The sequence below is a fragment of the Cyrtonyx montezumae genome, unplaced genomic scaffold (genome assembly GCF_038088225.1).
Source record: "Cyrtonyx montezumae isolate F1298 unplaced genomic scaffold, pur_monq_1.0 scaffold_16, whole genome shotgun sequence".
Classification (NCBI taxonomy): domain Eukaryota; kingdom Metazoa; phylum Chordata; class Aves; order Galliformes; family Odontophoridae; genus Cyrtonyx; species Cyrtonyx montezumae.
The window spans coordinates 14,683,880-14,702,801 of NW_027071892.1; the positions used below are offsets into that span (position 1 = coordinate 14,683,880).

At 41.8% G+C, this 18,922-nt stretch overlaps 2 protein-coding genes across 6 annotated transcripts in view; one reads left to right on the top strand and one right to left on the bottom strand.

The window, feature by feature from the left end:
* Positions 1 to 3,110: 3,110 nt before the first annotated feature.
* On the bottom strand, positions 3,111 to 7,761 carry BFAR (bifunctional apoptosis regulator). Its single transcript, XM_065732946.1, has 7 exons — positions 7,499 to 7,761; positions 6,562 to 6,763; positions 6,043 to 6,212; positions 5,270 to 5,414; positions 4,879 to 5,049; positions 4,159 to 4,361; positions 3,111 to 3,345 (listed from the first exon to the last, which is right to left on the bottom strand). The coding sequence occupies exons 1-7, from the start codon at positions 7,759 to 7,761 to the stop codon at positions 3,153 to 3,155; spliced, it is 1,347 nt and encodes a 448-aa protein (XP_065589018.1). The 3' UTR covers positions 3,111 to 3,152.
* Positions 7,762 to 10,040: 2,279 nt separating this feature from the next.
* PARN (poly(A)-specific ribonuclease) overlaps positions 10,041 to 18,922 on the top strand; it is a 29,675-nt gene continuing 20,793 nt past the window's right edge. For 2 of the 5 annotated variants that reach the window (XM_065732958.1, XM_065732960.1), the window contains exons 1-13: positions 10,091 to 10,174; positions 10,402 to 10,479; positions 11,266 to 11,345; positions 12,720 to 12,787; positions 12,882 to 12,963; positions 13,504 to 13,564; positions 14,144 to 14,309; positions 14,885 to 14,950; positions 15,651 to 15,689; positions 16,377 to 16,419; positions 17,090 to 17,170; positions 17,614 to 17,670; positions 18,239 to 18,316. In XM_065732958.1, the coding sequence (XP_065589030.1) occupies positions 10,156 to 10,174; positions 10,402 to 10,479; positions 11,266 to 11,345; positions 12,720 to 12,787; positions 12,882 to 12,963; positions 13,504 to 13,564; positions 14,144 to 14,309; positions 14,885 to 14,950; positions 15,651 to 15,689; positions 16,377 to 16,419; positions 17,090 to 17,170; positions 17,614 to 17,670; positions 18,239 to 18,316 (918 nt within the window). In that variant the 5' untranslated portion in view covers positions 10,091 to 10,155. Of the gene's footprint in view, positions 10,060 to 10,090; positions 10,175 to 10,401; positions 10,480 to 11,265; positions 11,346 to 12,719; positions 12,788 to 12,881; positions 12,964 to 13,503; positions 13,565 to 14,143; positions 14,310 to 14,884; positions 14,951 to 15,650; positions 15,690 to 16,376; positions 16,420 to 17,089; positions 17,171 to 17,613; positions 17,671 to 18,238; positions 18,317 to 18,922 lie in introns of those variants that run through there. The other 3 variants (XM_065732959.1, XM_065732961.1, XM_065732962.1) reach the window with 2 other exon arrangements.

The window sequence follows — 18,922 nt, forward strand, 5'->3', positions numbered from 1 at the left end:
TTTCTTATTGCTTTTATAAGTCAACATGCAAATATCCAAAAACATATATTCTATTCTTTAAATGTTTAAGTTATTCTAAAAAATTAAGGCTTACTCTTGTAGAGTCCTACTTTTTGTAAACACATGAAGACTGACACGAAGCCATGGCAGAGGCAGCCCTGTTCCTCACTCATTTCCTTTAGTCCTTCTTGAGCGTAGACTTCTGTTTCTTTGTTTTGGAAGACTTTTATTCCTACACCCAAAATGGATGTCCTGAGCTACTTCACAGGCACTGTGCTGCTCAGCACTGCAGGAGGGTTAAGTGAAGATCAGTGAAGACTGGTAATTATTTCATAAGCACAGGAAAAAAAACAATAATTGCAAGTGGGAAAAAGTCAGTGCTGTGAGCTCCATTGCACACAGGTTCCTCAGGCAAGCCTACAGTAATATGATGCTTTTAAGAGGAAACAGCGTGACTGAACGTGAAGAGCTCACTGATATATCCTGTTCTTCCACTGAGTCAAAGAGAGCAGTTGGTTTGCAGCAAGACATCTCTGACGATACGCTATGGCCTAACAGGTTCTCTTGTCCGCTGTTAGCAACTGTTACAGCATCATCAACAACTGGAAGAAAAACGAAGTTATTATCTGGCAATCTGTTCTGATGTCTGTTCACCTCGGAAGGTGCTGCAGAAACGGCTTCACCTTTTATGTGGTTGCTTTGTTTAAAATTGAAAATCCTTTAGATTCTTATAGATGAAAATACAAGGAAGGTTCAAATTGACCAGGGCATGCACTGGGCACTCCTCTTCCTCACCCCAACCATAATATGGGCATAAGTATTCTTTATCGTATCTATTAAACCATTATCTTGTTTTGATTCCAGAGTAGGTAAGTGCACACACATTATTTTGTCCCTATAACCTATAGAAACATGCCAAGTAAAACCATCCAGATTATGCGACTGAAAGTGACCGCAGCACGTGTTCAAACCCACTCCTGTTATTCCCAGGTGCTGCTTTAACCACGACTGCTGCTATGGCAGGGCAGAGCAAGCAGGGTGTCACCCCAAGATAGAAAGTTACCACTGGGAGTGCGAGGACAACGCTGCTGTGTGTGGTGAGTGGCCAGTTCCAGTTGGTGAGTTTGGTTTTGTCCCGATCGTCTCATGGACTGCGCAGAAAGACATTCATTAATGTACTGCAAAATCCTTATTTTGCTTTCCCTCCATTTGTGCCTCCTTTTCCAGGGTAGGCTGTGTTTCCAGAAGGAATGTCTGCCAACTGAAGCACTGCATTACTAAAGCTTAGTACAGTTCCTATTGCATTTCAGCTACAACAGCAAACTGAAATGTGACTGTTGTTGTGTAACAGGTTATGATCACTATATGGAACGGGACGTAGTAACTGTACTTCCATTTTTATTATTACTACTTCAAACTAGAATCAATCCTACTTTGTTTTCTTCCAGAATCACTAGAAGACAAATGTCAAAAAATGGCATGTGAATGTGACCGTGAAGCTGCCAAATGTTTTTCTAAAGCTCCGTACCATGCGAAGTACCTCCTGTGGCCAGATACCATGTGTGGGGAGGTTCAACCTTTGTGCAGACACTAAATACACAGCATCAGCCCCATGAAAACTCTGTATGTATTTAAAACCTGGAAAGATGGCTTTTGTCACAGCAGTGACAGGAAATGATTTTTCTCTTTCTTGTTCTTCCCTCCTGCTGCTCCTCTGCCTTAGAATGGCCAAAGCAAACACTTCTCTTCTTATGTACGTTCTACAATACATGGACTAAAACCAAGATCAGTCCTGTGGTGTAAGCCTTTCTTTACTACGCTCAAATCCTTTAGCATTCGTTGGTTTAAGGAGTAACTGACTTAAAATCTGTCTGCATCACGGCGTGGTTTGGGTTGGCTATCTTCCCCATCACCACTTGATCTCACACAACAGCACGAGTCTGCACAGCCCAGGAGCGACGGCTCCAGCTCGGGGTGGTTCATAGTTCTGGGAGACATTTTAAGAAAAGGAGAAGTCAGTCACAACAACTACTGATGAATGACTTTTTTCATAACTGATAATTTTAACAGCTTAAGAACAAGGAATGGTTTACATTTACTTTCACCCACCTCAACTTACTCGTAGCTAGAGGAATACAAAACAAATACAAGAAAGAAAAACAAGTCAAAGATAACATCAAACACCTTGATATAAAATAAATCAAACTTCAGAAAGGACTAAGATTTAAAATTATATATTTAATCTTTAAAAAAATATTTATAGGCAAATTTGAAGTTCATGTTCATGATACAAACGCAAAAAAACACAACAAAACTCACAACACAGAATGAAAGGTCAGAAGCCTCACATGAGTAAGTGGCAATCCATTTCTACAGCATCTCCAGTCCATGTTCACTCTCAGACCTAAATGCACACCATTTATTGCAGTAAGACATAATTACAGTGTCAGGTCACTTATCCAAAATAATCCTTTTAAGAGCTAACTGAATTTAAGGATTAGCAACAGATTTTAAGGGAGCATTAAAGGAGCAGCAGATGAGGTCTAACTGATCTGAACAGAACAAAAATGTGAATGGCAATGGCCATATTTGCCAGAGGACAACACAGCTTGGTCTTTGCCATCCACGTAGGGAATTTTAGAACAACCTCACTGTGCATTTATCAGTCAGAGCTTCACACGTAAAGCAGGCTGAAAACACCAAAGTACTCTCATTATCAAACCTATCATCCTCTGAGCTTTCTTTTGGCAAACTTAAGTTCTGAGCAACACAGTGCTGGTGTGAAATACTAAGTTGAAAACACCACCATAGCTTTTCAGAAGACACTCATTTTAAGACAGATCAGAGAAGTGCTATTTGATCAAAAGTATGATGACGTGACCAAGTTTTAAATGGCTAAATCAGGAATATATATTTGTTTTTCATTAACGACAAAAATCTTTTTGGGTAATAAAGCCCATCCTCAGATTTGGAATCAGCTGTTTAAGAGTAACTTACCTCAAGGCTTTTTTGTACGTTTAAGTTAACGTAATCTACTTTTATTGCCATGTTATAAAGGAAAACAAAAAACAACAACAACAAAAAAAAACAAAATAAGTGTTTCTTTCAGATTTCCATTTATAGAAACTCCAGCTCTAAAGGTCTGATGCAAGTCAATGCACTTGTGTCTCCAGACGCCTTACTTCTTTAACTACAAGATCAATGTTTATAACTGGGTTAAAGTACAAGGCCCAATAAAACAAACAATTGCAGGCAAACTGAGGAATAAAGGGCCAAAAAACTGCAACAAAAAGACCCTGGGTTGAGACTTTCCAGAAATGTTTCCACATTCTGTGAGGAACAGTCCTGTGGGAAAGGAAAGGGAGAGGCTTAGAGGCTTTATTTTTAACCACTCTAAGACAAGCTAGTATGTGTTTTAGCCTCAAATTATTAACACCTACTCAAGTTACTTGTAAAAAACAGAATTTTTCACTCCACAAAAACTTACTTAAATACAGTAATGTATTTTTTTATGTGAGGAAGTATTACGTCCGTTTATTCAGACCACAAAGCACAGCAGATTGAAGCAGTAAAACTGCAGATTTTAGATGATTTTCATATACCCTGTTCTCTTTTGAAGATGCTCTGCCCCCTAGCTGCTGGCAAGGGCATTAGCAACATGTATGCCAAAGCAAGAATTCCTCCCATGAAACTTTAAATTATAACCAAAAGATCACAGCAGTTATGAAGTCATATTAATACACTACAGCAGTAATGTCAGTCCAATTAAATACCATTGAATAACAAAACTGTGAACATACATGACAGAATTATAAATATTCAGCCCCCAGGTGACAGATGACACCAGTAATGGTAAGGGGCAGCAACTCTCACAATAAGAGCGAGGTGTGCTCCAACAGTCAGGTAAAAATATCACTGCTACTGCATTTACTACATCTGATCAGTGAAACCAGCTGTAAGAAATCCTTTAAGTATTCACAGCAACAAAAATATTCCACAGCTGTATGGGATGTGCAGACTCAGACTTGCATCTTATTATCCCGGGTTCTGGTTAGCACCATCACTTTCAGTTAGCACCTGTGACATTTAACATACTGCTTTTCCAGTTTATAGGGTCATGTACTTCCTACATTCCTCAACGAGCTCAGTAAGATTTACCTCAATTCTCTTCTTGACCAGAGCTTCCAAAAGGAGAGTAATTCCAGAACAGAGAGTAACATGGCATTTACAATGATAAATCTGGATGTCCAGTAGTGCACATCCATCCAATCCCAAGCAAACTCAGCTATCAGCTGGTATGGCAAAAACATATACTTCACAATGAATTCTCTCCACTGTTTCCAGGTGGGATCTTTAAGGTCCTGTAAATTAGGATAAAAAGACTGTTAAATAATTTCCAACTAAATAGACAATACTGGCTTATTTCCACTGCTTTTTTTTTTTGTTGTTGATCTCCTACTATTGTTTTTTATTAGTAAGTTCTAAGCAGTAATTAAAATTTTATACTTTTGGTAGCTAATTCTGTAACCCACTAATTTCAATTAATTAGCATAAACCATCACAGCTGGACAGACTCGATCATTTCTTCCATGAAGATATTTTCAGTGAAGCCTTTCTACAGTTACATGAAACTTTAAATAAATAATAAGAAAAATAAGCTTCACAGACTTAAAGTCTTAAACACTTCAAATAAATCTTAGTAAAGGTTACGGTCACAATGCTGTTAGTCCTGCATGTAAAGTAAAAGGACCAACACTTTTAACATTTCTTTTTGAAAAGTTGCATTGTAGGGAGATGACATTATGGACAACTACATCATATATTTTTTAAGGAACTAAATCTTACTGTGCCTCAACCACGTAGCATTTGAGCACTTACTAATAATTTCGTGACAGTGTCTTCATGTTGGTCTTCTTGCATAGGACAGATGGTGTGGATAAAAGGTAGGAAAGCTTCTGTATAATCAAACAGGTACAAGTACAACATACTGAGTCTCGGAGAATTCTTGAGCGCATACAGAAGAAAGAGTGATTTTCCTGGATTTACTGCCTGAAAGGTATAAATGGCAAACAATGCAAAGATGAAGTGAAAGGTGCGTGACAGTCCCTTTCTAACAGTCATTTTTCAAAGGATCATTATTTCAAATACAGTAGTTCATTAAGCTAGGCAATTTTTACAAAGATATTCTACTTCTTTAACAATCCTTTTGGCTTGATGAGACTTGCCTTTGAAATACACGATTTAAAATCACTATGCAAAGAGAATTTACCTTGTATTCCCAAAGGTTCTGTGGTGGTTTAACACCTAAAGCTTTGACACATTCCAATTCTGCCATAATTGCTTTTCTGTGGTTATTGTTTTCTATACTGTAAGGCTCTTTTGTGAAATCCTCCTCTGTCAGCGTCAGAAGGAGCCTAAGGAGGAAGAATTCAGAAGGCAAACGGTGACCTCACCAAGAAGATATGACTAACATCAGTAACTACATACTGAAACAATAAGCTACTGATAGAAGGTATCACCTTTTGGATCACTTTCCATATGTTCTGAATCAACTGCGTCTCAGGCTGGGTTTTAAATATCCTTCTTTTCAAGTTCTCTCTTGCCTGCTCTCAGCATGCAAATGTATGAGCTGGTTGGCTATTAATGAACACAGTTCTTCAGTACATCACAGATCTAGTCTGGTCTCCTGATATCAAACCTAGAGCTCCTGGCTGGAGTGCAACAACAATGCATATAGCATATGCATATTTTCACAAGAAAGAAAAGGTGGAGGGGGTGGATAACACATTAGTAGAATTTTATTTTCAGGATTGTCAGCATCTAAGTAAGTTCTCAGGAAGACTTCAGTTAGGTTGCTAAGTATCTACTACTAAAGTTTTCAACTACAAGTATTAAAACTTTCCCTGTATTTTATCTTGATACATCAACAGAATATTCCCATGGCCTATGGAGCAAAGTCTGACCATTTCAGAACACGCAGTGCAGTGGAAGCTATCCAGTAGTCCACTCAGATGATAGCTGCCCCTGACCATTAAATCTCACCTTCCATTCACGTTCTCCAGCAAAAATCTTTCTTTATAATGAGAAGTCCACTGGCCCAGCTGCTCTAGCCAAAGTGCCACTTCTTCAGCAGTCCATTTAGCAACAGGCTTGTGGACAAGAAGGTCATCTTCAAATTCCCTGCTACTCCAGTGATACCCAAGCAGTACTACCTATACGTAAATTAAAAAATAAAATAAAGGCCATTCTTTCAATGCAAAAATATCAAATCATAAATGTAAACACACATTAAGGGGCTTGACATGCAAAATCTTCCATTCTAAGGACCCTACAATGTTAAGTTGTAAGAAAATACCTTTAAGCCTTAGCCAGTTTGTCTAATTTCCATTTGCTACATACTGAAACTGCAGCTCCTGACAGACAACTCTGAACAGTACCAGACCTACTCAGCTCAGCTGAAGTTTCTTCCATACTGACAATCTTTTTGACATTCACAGACGTTAAGTATGTTTCTTTGGATACTCAATCAAGTATATGGAAGACCATCCAGATGAAACTTACTGCTACACAAGTTAAAGCTGTCAGAACACCTGAGAAAAACCCTCTTCCTCGAGGATCAAATCTTCCTGTGTTTGGAGCTGTAGAAATCTGGTCATTCCCATATTTTTGGAAGGTTGCTAAGCTGCGTGCTACATCACTGTTTTGCTGAATATCTTCTTTTCTTTGTTCAATGGCATCAGAAAACAGCCTTTCAATAACATCCCTAATGGGAGAAACACTTGTCATTGACCTATATCATCACTGAGGCTTAGAATTCAGAAAATGGATTAATTTTAATTTTTCCAGCTTATACCGAAGACCATCATCTCTGAAAACAAGAAAGCATTATTAATTAGCACTTGGTAAAGTTAGATCTATTACTTCAAAACAGCACTTTAAATAGAGGAAATGAATGAACTCAGATTAAAAAACAAGTAAATCCTTACTGCAAAATCAGAATTGTGTGCACGAGCATGTCCCGATTACTCAAAAATGCTAAGCAGGAGACAACATAAAAGCATCAGCCCAATAACCTGCTTATTACAGATCTGTCAGTGAAGGCCAGTGTTTCCCTGTACCACAGGAACTAGGTAGTACACTGCAGCCAACAGTTTGATATCCCTTGCTTTCTTCTGCCATAAGATCACATTTCTTCCTATAAATAGTTCCTATTAGAGAGAGTCGCATCGTTATCAAGGATAATTCTAAATTAATACAACCTGTTTATTCCTAATAATTTTGAAGTCACAAGTGTCTCAATATATATATAAAAAACGCTAAGAAATCAGAACAGAAAAAGCAAACACACAACCACCATCTTACTTCCATGCTTTCCATTTCTTTCAGGAAAAAGAGTAGCATGAATGGCTTCAGACTGTTAATAATAGTTAAATGGGAGGGCAGACAGTTTTGCTTTGTTTGGAAATCCAAACAAATAACAGAAGTATATTAAGATCACCTGAGGAGAATGTTGACTTTGGGGAATCCTTCCCATTTCTCTCTGCATTCTGGACACTCATTCTTCTTGGAGGACACCCACCACAAGGCCAAGCAATGCCTACAGAAACTGTGCCCGCAGTTCAGGGTGGTGGGATTGACCAGAATGTCATAACAGCAATGGCACAGGAACTCACTGACTGATATCCGCCGGCCAACACCAGGGGCAGCGCGCGCTTTCACTTCTGCCAGCTCAGGTTCACCGCGTGAAACCTCTTCTTCCATCTCTGTTCTATGCTATGCAAGCAGGTCTTCAAATCGGGCACAGCATTGCTTCTGTAAGGCAACGAGATGGGCTTCGTTAAGAAACAAAAGTTACTGCAGCTATTCCTCATTGCAAGAAGAGCATTTTTTCCATAGTAACACATTTATCACTCTCATAGTCTTAAAACGTGTTCACTTCTATTCCTCCTAAGGGAAACACTGTCTTCCACTTCCCAACGCGCCCGCCCCGAGCCTCGGCCGTGAAGCGCTGCGCTCGGACTGTGGCATTACGGAAACAAAACGTGAACAGTGAAAGCAAAACCAAACGCGTGGCCAGCTCTCCGACTCGGACTCCCTTCTCACTTCAGTTAGAAAACCCCAGAGAACAAAACCAAACAAAGGCACCGCGCGGGTAAAGCTGCGGCCGCCGCTCGCTGCCCTCCCCCGCCACGTCGGCTCTCCCCGGGCTCGGCAGAAACGCCGCCTCGTCACCGAACGCCCTCGCTCCGTCCTCTCAGACAGCCGTACCTAACGCGGTCAGACGGCCACGCGGCTCGGCAGCGGCGGCTCAGCACAGGCCCCGGCCGCCCCCATCCCGCCGCTTACGAGAGCAGAAACGAAAGCAACTTTGCCGCGCCCGAGCGCGTCCTTCCGGTTTCCCCGGCGGAGGCGGCAGCGCTCCCGCGGGCACACGGCCCCGCCCCGGCGGAGCAGCGCGGACGGTGCTCTCCGCTTCCCACCGTAAGCGTCGTTTCCCGAGGGTTTAAGAGCCACCGCCGGACGCGCCGCGTTCCGCATCTGCTCAACGCGCTGTTCCCCATGGGAGCGCGGAGCTGCGTTTGCTGAGCGCACGCCCGCACCCACGTACCCTCGCACCCACGTACCCTCGCCCGAGGTTTGTTCCCGGGTGAAGGCCCACAGCCCCCTGCGTGAGGCTGTCACGGGCGTGTACAAAACGTTCACATGGAAACATGGTCACCTTGTAATCAGCGACTTGCCTGACTTGCTCCCAAGGCTCCTCAGTGATTCGGAAAGCAGCCAAGCTCTACTCACCTCAGATTACGAACTACATACTCATAAATGTAGTTGCTCTCATGCACGTGTGGAAAAGAAGTTGGTATTTAACTCATTAGGCAAATGTCACCTTCTGAATCCAAACCAAAGCAAAAACGTATGCTCTCTGAAGCCTTTATTGATATACACAGTTGCAAACAGAAAACAAACTTGAATAAATAATGACAAATCATTCTTAATATCCAATAGCATTTCCTTTTTGTTGCAATAAACTACAGGAAGATAGTAAAGAGAAAAGTGTTCCAGATGTGGATCATGACCGGACTCTGAGCAGTCAGCACCATCAACACAGCCATCAATACTTGCTTTGTTTCTCCAAACCAGATCCCCTTAGCAAACAAAAGGAAGCACACACAGCACGGCAACGGCAGAAGCTGCCCTCAATAAAGAACGGGTGTTCTCCCCCTGGAGACAGCTCCATCCCAGCAGAGCTGTCCTTCACGCAGACCTGCACAGCTGTCCTGCAGCCTCTGCTTGCTGCTCTGTGCCTCTGGCCCAATTCTGCAGCTCACTCCGAGAAACACCACTCCTCGGGCCGGGTGCCACGAGCTCGGGTTATTTCCTCAGCTGGCACAGCCTCTGCAGCACCACCGCCTGCAGCTGCCCTACACGCACTCACAGGAGCTGTGCTTCAGCTTCCAGAGCAGCACGGGTGGGAGCCGAGCACTGCCACGAGCAGCACGCTCACACCTCAAAGATCTCATCTGCCTCTTAGCCACTGGCTGAGTACGGATACCTCTAAGTCTTTTGTTTCAGCTTTTGTTACCGCAAAACAGAAGAACCTGTACCGCTTCAAGTAACCTCTCACCGAGCAGCGCGTCGTCCCGCAGCTGAAGGACGCAGAACGGAGCGCCCGCAGTGAAAGGCGCAGCCTCACCCAGATCCCCCGGCCCGGCCCGGCCCGGCCCGCCGCGTGCTGCCAGTCCTGCGCGGCGCCGGGAACGGCCTTCCCGTGCCGGGACCGCGCAGCTCCGCCCTCAGCTCGCGGGGTTTGCGCTCCGTTTGCGGCCGCAGCACCACGAGCGCTCACCGTACCGCGGCACTCCGCCCCGCGCCCTTCGCGGCTCCGCTCATCCGCCGTCCTCCTCGCACCTCTTCACAGACGTCCGTCACTCCTTTCCCGGCTGCTCCAGGGCCGCTGCCCGGGCCGTCATCCCCCGCCTTCACCCGGCGCCCTGCAGCCCCTAACGGTGCTCTGCCGCGCCGCAAGATGGCGCCGCCCCGCCCGCCGCCTCAGGGCCCCACGTGAGCGCTCACGAGGGGCGGGGCGGGGCCGCTTCCGGAAGCGCTCGGCGGCGGCGGTTGCGCGCCGCGCTCCGGGCGGGCTGGTGCGGGCCGGGGATGGAGGTGATCAGGAGCAGTGAGTGACCGGCGGCCATCGCTCGTCTCGCGGCTGCAGGCTCCGAGCGGCGCTCCGAGCTCACCCCGCTCCCCCCTCCCCGGGCTGGCGGCGGCTTTGGCCTCCGCCTCTCCTCAGGGTGTCGGGCGGCCGCGCTCCTCCCGCGCCCCGCAGGGACGGCCCCGAGCGGCGGGCAGGCGGGCAGGTCGGTCGGTCGTCTCAGGTGTGCTTTTATCCCTTTACCGCAGATTTTAAGGATAACCTAAGCAAAGTGTACGAAGCTATCGAGGAAGCGGACTTCCTGGCCATTGATGGGGAGTTCTCAGGTACAGCCGTGCGCTCTCTGAGCGGTGGGCCGTGTCCGTGTGGTAGCGCAGTGTGTCCCGGCGTTGGCTTCAAGGAGCTCGAGCTGCCGGCGGGCGGTGCGGCCGCGCCTCGGCGGGGCTTCGGGCGAGGAAATGTGCGTGTGTCATTGCACCGCAGAGCGGTGCGGTCGTGGCCGCGGTTCTGTGCCCCGTGGTCATTTGTGGGCGTCTGCTTCGTTCTCGGCCGCAGCTGTCAGCGGCCGCCAGGAGAAGCGCGGACAGTGTTGTGCACGCGGGAGGCTGGGATACGTGAGGGAGGTCCTGCTTGTGCTCGGGCAGGGAAAGGCAGCTGTAGGAACTCAGTGTGTAGTGCACAGAGGGTCTGCACATCGCAGTGATGCCGCAGTGAATGTTTGAGCTGTGGGATGTCGACTTCGGTCAGCCAGAGTGAATGCTGCTTGTGTTAGATGTGGAGCATCCAGGAGTACCGTTGGCATTTGGTGTTGCTTCAGATGATTAAGTCATTCATTACATCTTTACACACTACTCACGTTTTCAGTTTGACTTTGAACCGCTGCTGTGTTGTAATGTCAACGTTGTGTTGCTGATAGAAGATCTTTGCATGTTTCTATCACGTACAGTGGGAGCCATGCTTTTCCAGCAGGGCTTTACTGTTAGAACAATACATTCTAACTGCATCTGTTCTATGTTCAAGACTCATGCTTTTAGACAACAGAAAACCTCTCAACTCCTGCCTGTTGGTGCATTTTTATTTTGAAAAGCTTACCCTAAACCCTGCTTTTTCAGGGATCAGCGACGGGCCTTCTGTTAGTGCATTAACCAATGGCTTTGACACTCCAGAAGAGCGGTATCAGAAACTTAAAAAGGTAAAGTGTTCACCTTGACTAAAATGAAAACGGTTGAAAAAAGTTAGAACTCTATTTCAGCAAAGAGGCAGTGCAGCACAATATGATAGCTGGAGGTCTGTAAAACTGAGTTATATGTGTGAGCTGACAAAGAGTTGCTTGTTTTGTTGTCTCTGCTAGCACAAGTATTAGGGAAAGACACATAGAACTTGAAGTTGTGGGAAGAGCACACCACACCAAGCAATGTGATTCTTTGTGTAAGTTATAGGACATTTGTAGAACCTAGCAAAGAGTGTTGCGGGTGTTAAAATTTCTTGTTTCGTACTGGAACTTAGCAAGAGAAAGTCAGTGACAGAGAAGCTACGTCAGAATTGGGGTCCTTCCTGAACTGCCATTCCCCATCAGCACTTACAGCAAAACTGAAGTGCTACCTGTCACCATCACTTCTGCCTCTCCACGGGAACAAAAAGCATGAGGTGCTGGAGGGAACTGAGAGTCTTGAAAAACAGTCCAGTGAGCTTGGGAGATGACGTGTCTGAGGATCTCAAGGTTAAAGCTGTGATGGTTTGGGTTGTCATGCTCCCAGCTGGCAAGGTTCAGATAAGAGAAATGCGTGGCAAGCAGTACTATTTTCTGATGGCATCCACAGAGTTCACACTGCTTACAGTTATTCTGTAAAGAATAAACACTGTCCACTGTTACTCTGTTGAGGAGCATTACAGCGTGAGTGACGTAGTGGTTAGTGCTCCTATTCTTCCTCTCTGTTAGGGGTGGCCATTGAGAAACTATTTTCCTTGTGTTTGAAAGGGCTGTTCAGCCCTTGGGGAGGGCGAGTCAGTGCAACTAGAAGGCTTGTTTATTTTCTTATGTGCTTACAGCAATGTTGAAAGCCTTTCCAGTGTTGATTCAAGAGTTGTGAAACAGTAGAGGATGTAATGGTAAAGTGCCTAGTGGCAATGCTAGTTCTTATATCACTGTTAGCCATGTGAATTAGAAGAGTATTTAGAGTCAAACTATGAATTTGAAAGCTATACGTAATCAGTGTCCCTTACAGTGTGTTCCCACATTACATGGAATGTAAGTGAGCACTGAGAAGAACTGTTATACACTGTATGTAAAGCAGCTCTTCCTGATGTGAGCAACAGCTGGAGAGAGATGGGATTTCCTTTAGTTCTCATGTCTTAGGGAATAAAAATGCAATTAAAGGTCATCATTGGACAAAAGTAAGATGATAACTGGGGATGAAAACTAGATAAAAAGCTCTGGTCCATTTCCTAAAAATTACTAACAGAATGTATGTTGATTAGGAAGATCCAGGTTTGGTTAACTCTGAAATGAAGCTATTTTTAAATGTACACTGCTTTTGTTCTCATGCAGTTTTCCTTACCTTTTTAGCATTCCATGGATTTTTTGCTCTTTCAGTTTGGCCTTTGCACTTTTAAATATGACCACACAGAAGAGAAGTATGTACCTCTCTTATTCCTTGTGTTCATCATTGAGAAATTTATGAAGTAATATTGATAAACGGTATTGACATGCAACTCATCTTGTTCACAGGTATATTATGAAGTCATTTAATTTCTATATTTTTCCAAAGCCCTTTAACAGAAGTTCTCCAGACGTCAAGTTTGTCTGTCAGGTTAGTAGAAGAACAGGTTTGATTTTTAGCTTGGCTGAGGTATACCTGCAGAAAATTCCTAAGTAGTATTTTTGGGAACATCTGTATTACTGTTGAGAGAGAGAATTGGTTGGTTCTTCAACAGCTTAGAAAGCATATAAGCCAGAGTTTCTGGGTTTTGTTTTGTTTTCTTACAGAAGAAGTAAAAACATTAGTTAAGAATAATCCCCAAGAGAATATCTGTGACTTCAGTTTTTCAATCTTGGAGCTAATGTTTCAAATCTTGCAAGATGATTCTGATTTTTTTCCTTGTCTCTCTTCCTGTTATGTTTTTTTCCATTTGGTCCTTTATTTATTTTTTGTTATTGATGCACCAAGTAATTTAAGACTGAGCATGTGTCACATTAACTTTGAGAGACATCTAGGGCTTGGGAAACCTTGTGAAAGTTGAAAAGAAATGACAAAAGTGATATGGCTTAAACACGATCTGACTTCTTCAGGCTCACAAACTTACTTGCTTTTGACTCTTGCCAATTGTGAATTTATTTTCTTTTGTTGCAGAGTTCAAGCATAGATTTTTTAGCAAATCAAGGATTTGATTTTAATAAAGTTTTTCGCAATGGTGAGTTGTTTTTCTTTGTGTTCGCAAAATTTGACATCTTCATTTTCTGCAGAAAGAAAATGGCAAATTCACAGTATTAATTCAGTGGAATTCTCTAAGAATAATTTTGAGTTACTGAGCTCTAAGAGTAATTCTGTAATTGAGTAACAATTTTCATGGCAGGGTGATGAACAGTTGTCAGCTCTTTTAAGTAATGTTTCAGCAAAGGTATCTGTGCTTTGAAATAGGTGCTGCTGCAGTGTATTATCAAAGCTTTGCAGGTGCCAAAGAGAAGAAGTGCTCAATGTTCTTGTGATCATGAGCAGTATCTCTGCAAGTCTCAGGTTCGCGCTTTATGCAGATGAGGCATAGAGCTCTTAGACTCCAATGGTACCAGCTAATCTGTTGTGTAGTACAAGAAAGCTTTTGTACCCTCAGGTTAAGAATGAGCTCTAGAACAGGAGATCTGGAAGGGTGGAATGTGTCTTGAGCCTTCAGGGGTGTAATGTGGGTGAATACTTGGTTAGTAATTAGTCTTTGCTACATCATACATCCCTAATGTGCCTCTAATTATGATGAGTTTTTGAATGCCTTTTTCAGGAATTCCATATTTAAATCAGGAAGAGGAAAGACAGCTAAGGGAGCAGTATGATGAAAAGCGTTCTCAGGCCAATGGTGCAGGATCTCTCTCCTATATTTCTCCTAATGCCACAAAATGTCCTGTTGCAATTCCTGAAGATCAGAAAAAATTCATTGATAAAATAGTGTAAGTAAAAATTATTTAATGTAAACTCAAGTTTTATTACACATATGGTAACATCAGAATAAATTATATGTTAAAAAACTTAGTCTCCTACTATTTATGATGAAATATCCTGTGAAAAGAGGGGCAAGTTTGAAAAAACACTTTGAGTTTTTTGTTGGGTCAGAAGTCCCTTTTGTTGTCCATCAACACAAGGAGGAATAAGATTTGTGTTATTGTTATTTCTAAATCTGATGGAAATCTTTCCAAAGCAGAGCAGAATTACAGGAAGAAGCAGGCCCCCAAGGCTTCAATTCAGTCTTCATCTGGCTAGGATTACTTAATGGTTCTGTGTAGAAATGACATATCCCACAGCTACTGGGATACTTCAATGCTTTTTTTATTGCATCTTTTTTTTGGATGTTTTTGAAACTATAATGTAAACAATAGTTTACATGTTTATGCATTGAAGATACTTTTATTAGTTCACTAGCTGTGTTGTTTGTTCTTAAATAGTGTTTTCTTGGGAGAGCTGTATGCATCTTGTTAAAAGCTGAAAACTATAGGAGCAAATCATCTATTCAATCTCTTCCTTCCAGGGAGCAAATAGATGAATTCTTAAAGAATGAAGAAAATGACAGTTTGGAACTGGAGCCATGTACAGGGTTAGTTTTTGAAAATTACACGTTTTCTGAAAATGTTTTTTTTGTTTTTTAACTATGTTGAATTAGGAGAGTGACAAGGAAGAAGGAAAGTATTTTGACTTGCAATTTTTTCTTTAGTTATTTGTCTCATCTCTGGATGATGAGAAAGTTTGGTGATCTGTATGAATATCATGCTTTACTTTGTGAGCTGCAACATCTTCGTACACATTTACATATACATATTTAAGTGTAGCCAAGAAGTGTCTTGTGCATATGGAAATACCTTGCTACATTTGCTCTTAACGGAGTGCACATTCTTAGCTGTCATGTTGTTTGTTGTTGACACTGTGTGTTAAAATTGGCTTTAGTGAATCTCCTTCTCAAAGTCTGTTCAGCTTTGGAATCCAGGTGTTTGGAGAGTACAGTTACTTTTAAAAAAGGCTGTATGAGTTAGAGTTAGGAGGTCATTGTGGAGTGAGTAAAGTTATGTTGCTGTATTGAGTAATTGTGAATATGGAGTATTTGCTTATGAGAGGATTTGGGGATGGATGTACAAAAAGTGCTTTCACAGCTTGGCATCTAGCCTGTAGGTTCAGGTATCAAGAACTCATGCTCTTAGCTTACACATCTTAAAGATGAAGTGAAGCAGCCTTTATTTGAGCATTATTGTTTTGAAATGCGTAAGAGAAGTGTTAATAACACAATTATCTTTTGGTTTTAGATTTCAGAGGAAATTAATTTACCAGACCTTGAGCTGGAAGTAAGTTACTGATAAAACTGCCTTACTCTGTAATTTTAGTATTCCAGATTTAAAACAAATCTGGGTAAGAGCCAATCAATCCAGAAATGGTTATTATTATTTTTTTCCAAGAAAAGACTTCTCTGGTGTTGCAAAGGTTGTGCGTGCAGTGGCTTTTCATGTGACAGTACTTTGGCAATTTAGTGAGGTTGTGGTGCAGTGGTACAACCAAGTAGCAGAGGTGGCAAAGCTGGTATTAGTATTTCCTACTCAGGGTGGTCTATAAATACTAAAATCAATTACATGTTAAAGGCCTGCAGCCACCAGAGTACTGTGGTTTTAAGTAAGCAAGGACTTTCTTGCCAGTTTTGATTTTCTTGAAAGTAACTCCGATATTGTGATGAAATGTTGTGGAAGTTTACTCAGTATTGCTTAACTGAGAAGTCAATGGGTTCTGCAGCAGTAGGATGGGGAACTGCATAAGAAAATATGTTCATCTTAGAAACGATTAAAATACTCTAGGTGCACACAGAGGCTAACTTGACTGGCCAATATTTTAAAATAAAAATTAACTTTCAATAGTTCTTTTGCATGTGAGATTAAGGTTTATAGTAATAATGAAACGTGAAGTTACATAATTGCTGCTGTGGATTCAATATGCTAAATGCCAGATAAATAAGTAGTTATACTTACTTTTCATTTTCGTAGGTATCCAAAAGGTATCCACGTTGAAACTCTGGAGTCAGATAAGGTACATAGACATGCTACTGCCTGTAAGGTCTGTCCTGTTGAAAGGAAATTGTACTATATCTAACCAGCTGCCTTGATTTCTAGGTCTAATCTGAGCTTTATTGTACCAAATCTGGACCATTTAAACTGAAATTTGATAAATTAGTTTCTGATCTTTAAATCTGACCAACACTTGAGTTATAAACGTATATGTGTACGGCTTAATATTGTTTAACAGTTTAAAATTTAAATACCAAAGAGTATTTTAAAATGTAGTGGATCTGACATTTAATGTTGATGAAAAATAAGTCCATTGGTGGAAAGTAAATCTTGGTCTTACGAGAACAACTGTGGCATCACATGCTGTATATCCTCCCTTCCTAGCTCAGATCTCCACTTCAAAAAGTATTTGAAATCCACAGGCTCCAAGGTTCTGATAACCTTTCTTAGAAGTAAAAAGTGTATTTAGTAAAAGTTAGGCTTAGTGGATATATATATATAATGCAGCTTTGTGAAGTTGACTTCTGTGTGTGGGCGATGCAGTGGTGCTCATAATAAAAAGTCATGCTGCGAAGTAACTGCTGCTGAGGAGTGACATAATTTTCTTAACAATTCAATTTGCAAACACTTGAATGGTCTTGTCTGTGAGCTTCTTAGGGTCATTCCTCAAAAAATACCTTCTCTGATTTTAGAAGGAGAGATACATTGTTATTAGTAAGGTAGATGAAGAGGAACGTAAAAGGAGAGAACAGCAGAAACAAGCAAAGGAACAGGTAAATATTTGCAGTAAGTTCCTTTTTTTTTTTTAGTTTGATTTAAAGAGGGAGGGGAAGATCCGCGTGTCTTTTTGCCTTACCTTTTATTTATTTATTTATCTTCTATTTTTTATTGTTGTCCCTGGGAAAGGGGAGTGAGCAAAAGGCACTGTGGGTGTTTGGCTGCTGGCTGGGGTCACCTCTCAGTGGTAGCTTGCAACTTGTCCAACTTTACAGTGAGCCAGAGATACATTAGAACTGGCATACTCTCAGCAGCATCTGGCTTTGGCCTTGTGTATTTTCCAGACTTGGACATTTCCTTTGTGGTCTCTTATTGCTTATGTCTGAGAAATGGTATGAGCCAAAGTGGGATTAAAGCCTTCAGTGTATGCTGCTTTGCAGGTACTGTTTTGATGAGAGCTGCATTCATATTTCACTAATGCCAGAGTCTTTGCTTACAGGAAGAACTGAATGATGCAGTAGGATTTTCTAGAGTTGTTCACGCCATTGCAAATTCTGTGAGTTATGTTATTTTTAATGTACTTTTAGCTGTAAGGAAAAAAATAGTTCCAAAATAGCTTATTTTGTTACCTATTAGCAAGATAAGATGAAATGCACATTGAAGTTTCTCTTTTTGGTATTTTCTTTGATGTTGTGTCATTGTTTTCTATGGTAAGCTAATGTCATGGACAACCTAACTATCTGTGAGAGTCAGTAGAAATTTCTTATGCCTTTAACAAGGTTCTCTGAACTAACTAAGCTTTGAGATTTTTTTTTTCCTCTGTTCCAAAAGGATTTGATTTCTTCAGCCTGGTTATTTTCATGTAGTTGAAACAGCGTGCAGTTTGAAAAACAAATGTGTATGCGTATTGTGATAAGTGGTTGAGAATAAAAAAATGAGAGGAGAGGCTGCGCTGAGAGAATGGAGGAATCTGTGGGGAAGGTAGGGAGCAGCAAGCAGGCAGTTTGGATTTGTGCTTGTTCCCAGCTGCTCTCTGCTAGCATTTGGGGCAGGTGCTTTTCTTGTGCTGCCATTGCCTTGTCCGTGCCTGGAAGTGTAACCAACTGTTACTGTACTCTTCACAGGGCAAACTTGTTATTGGGCACAACATGCTGCTAGATGTTATGCATACTATACACCAGTTCTATTGTCCTCTACCTGATGTAAGTTATCTTCTCAGCGAGCGGATGAAACTAAAGACATATATCAAGGCATTTGTCATCTACTCCAACCTTTCTTTTGAGTGAAAGCGTATGATGATTTTACTGAGAACTGTAGAGAACTATTTAAAAAAACAAACTTGTGTCTTCTTTGCTGCTGCATTATTTTCTGAAATCTTACAGAAAGTTGAATTCTTCTCCTGCACTTTTAAAAATTCAAATTAAATGTTGGAATTGAATTGTGCTTTGTGGTCGTGTCAAACTCCTTCAGAGTCTGCTTCAATAGTGGCAGAAAAATTTATGTATTTTTTTTAAGAAACTGGCTTGGAACTTGGTCACTATTATTATATATTATGTTTTTTCCCCTCCAATTACAAAACTGTAAAATATCGTTCTGTTAATTTTACTACATTATATGAAAAGAACTCTGAAAACAGAAATTTATTAAGAAGTTCATTAGGTTAAAGAGGTGCAGTGTCTGAATGATTGGAGAGAGCATGCTTTTGTGACTACCACAGAGCAAGTCTGACAGTTAACACAGACTACGTAATGTGTTGGCACTAAAGACAGTGTGTGAGAAAGCCAAAGATCTCTTGGGAGGGATGTGCT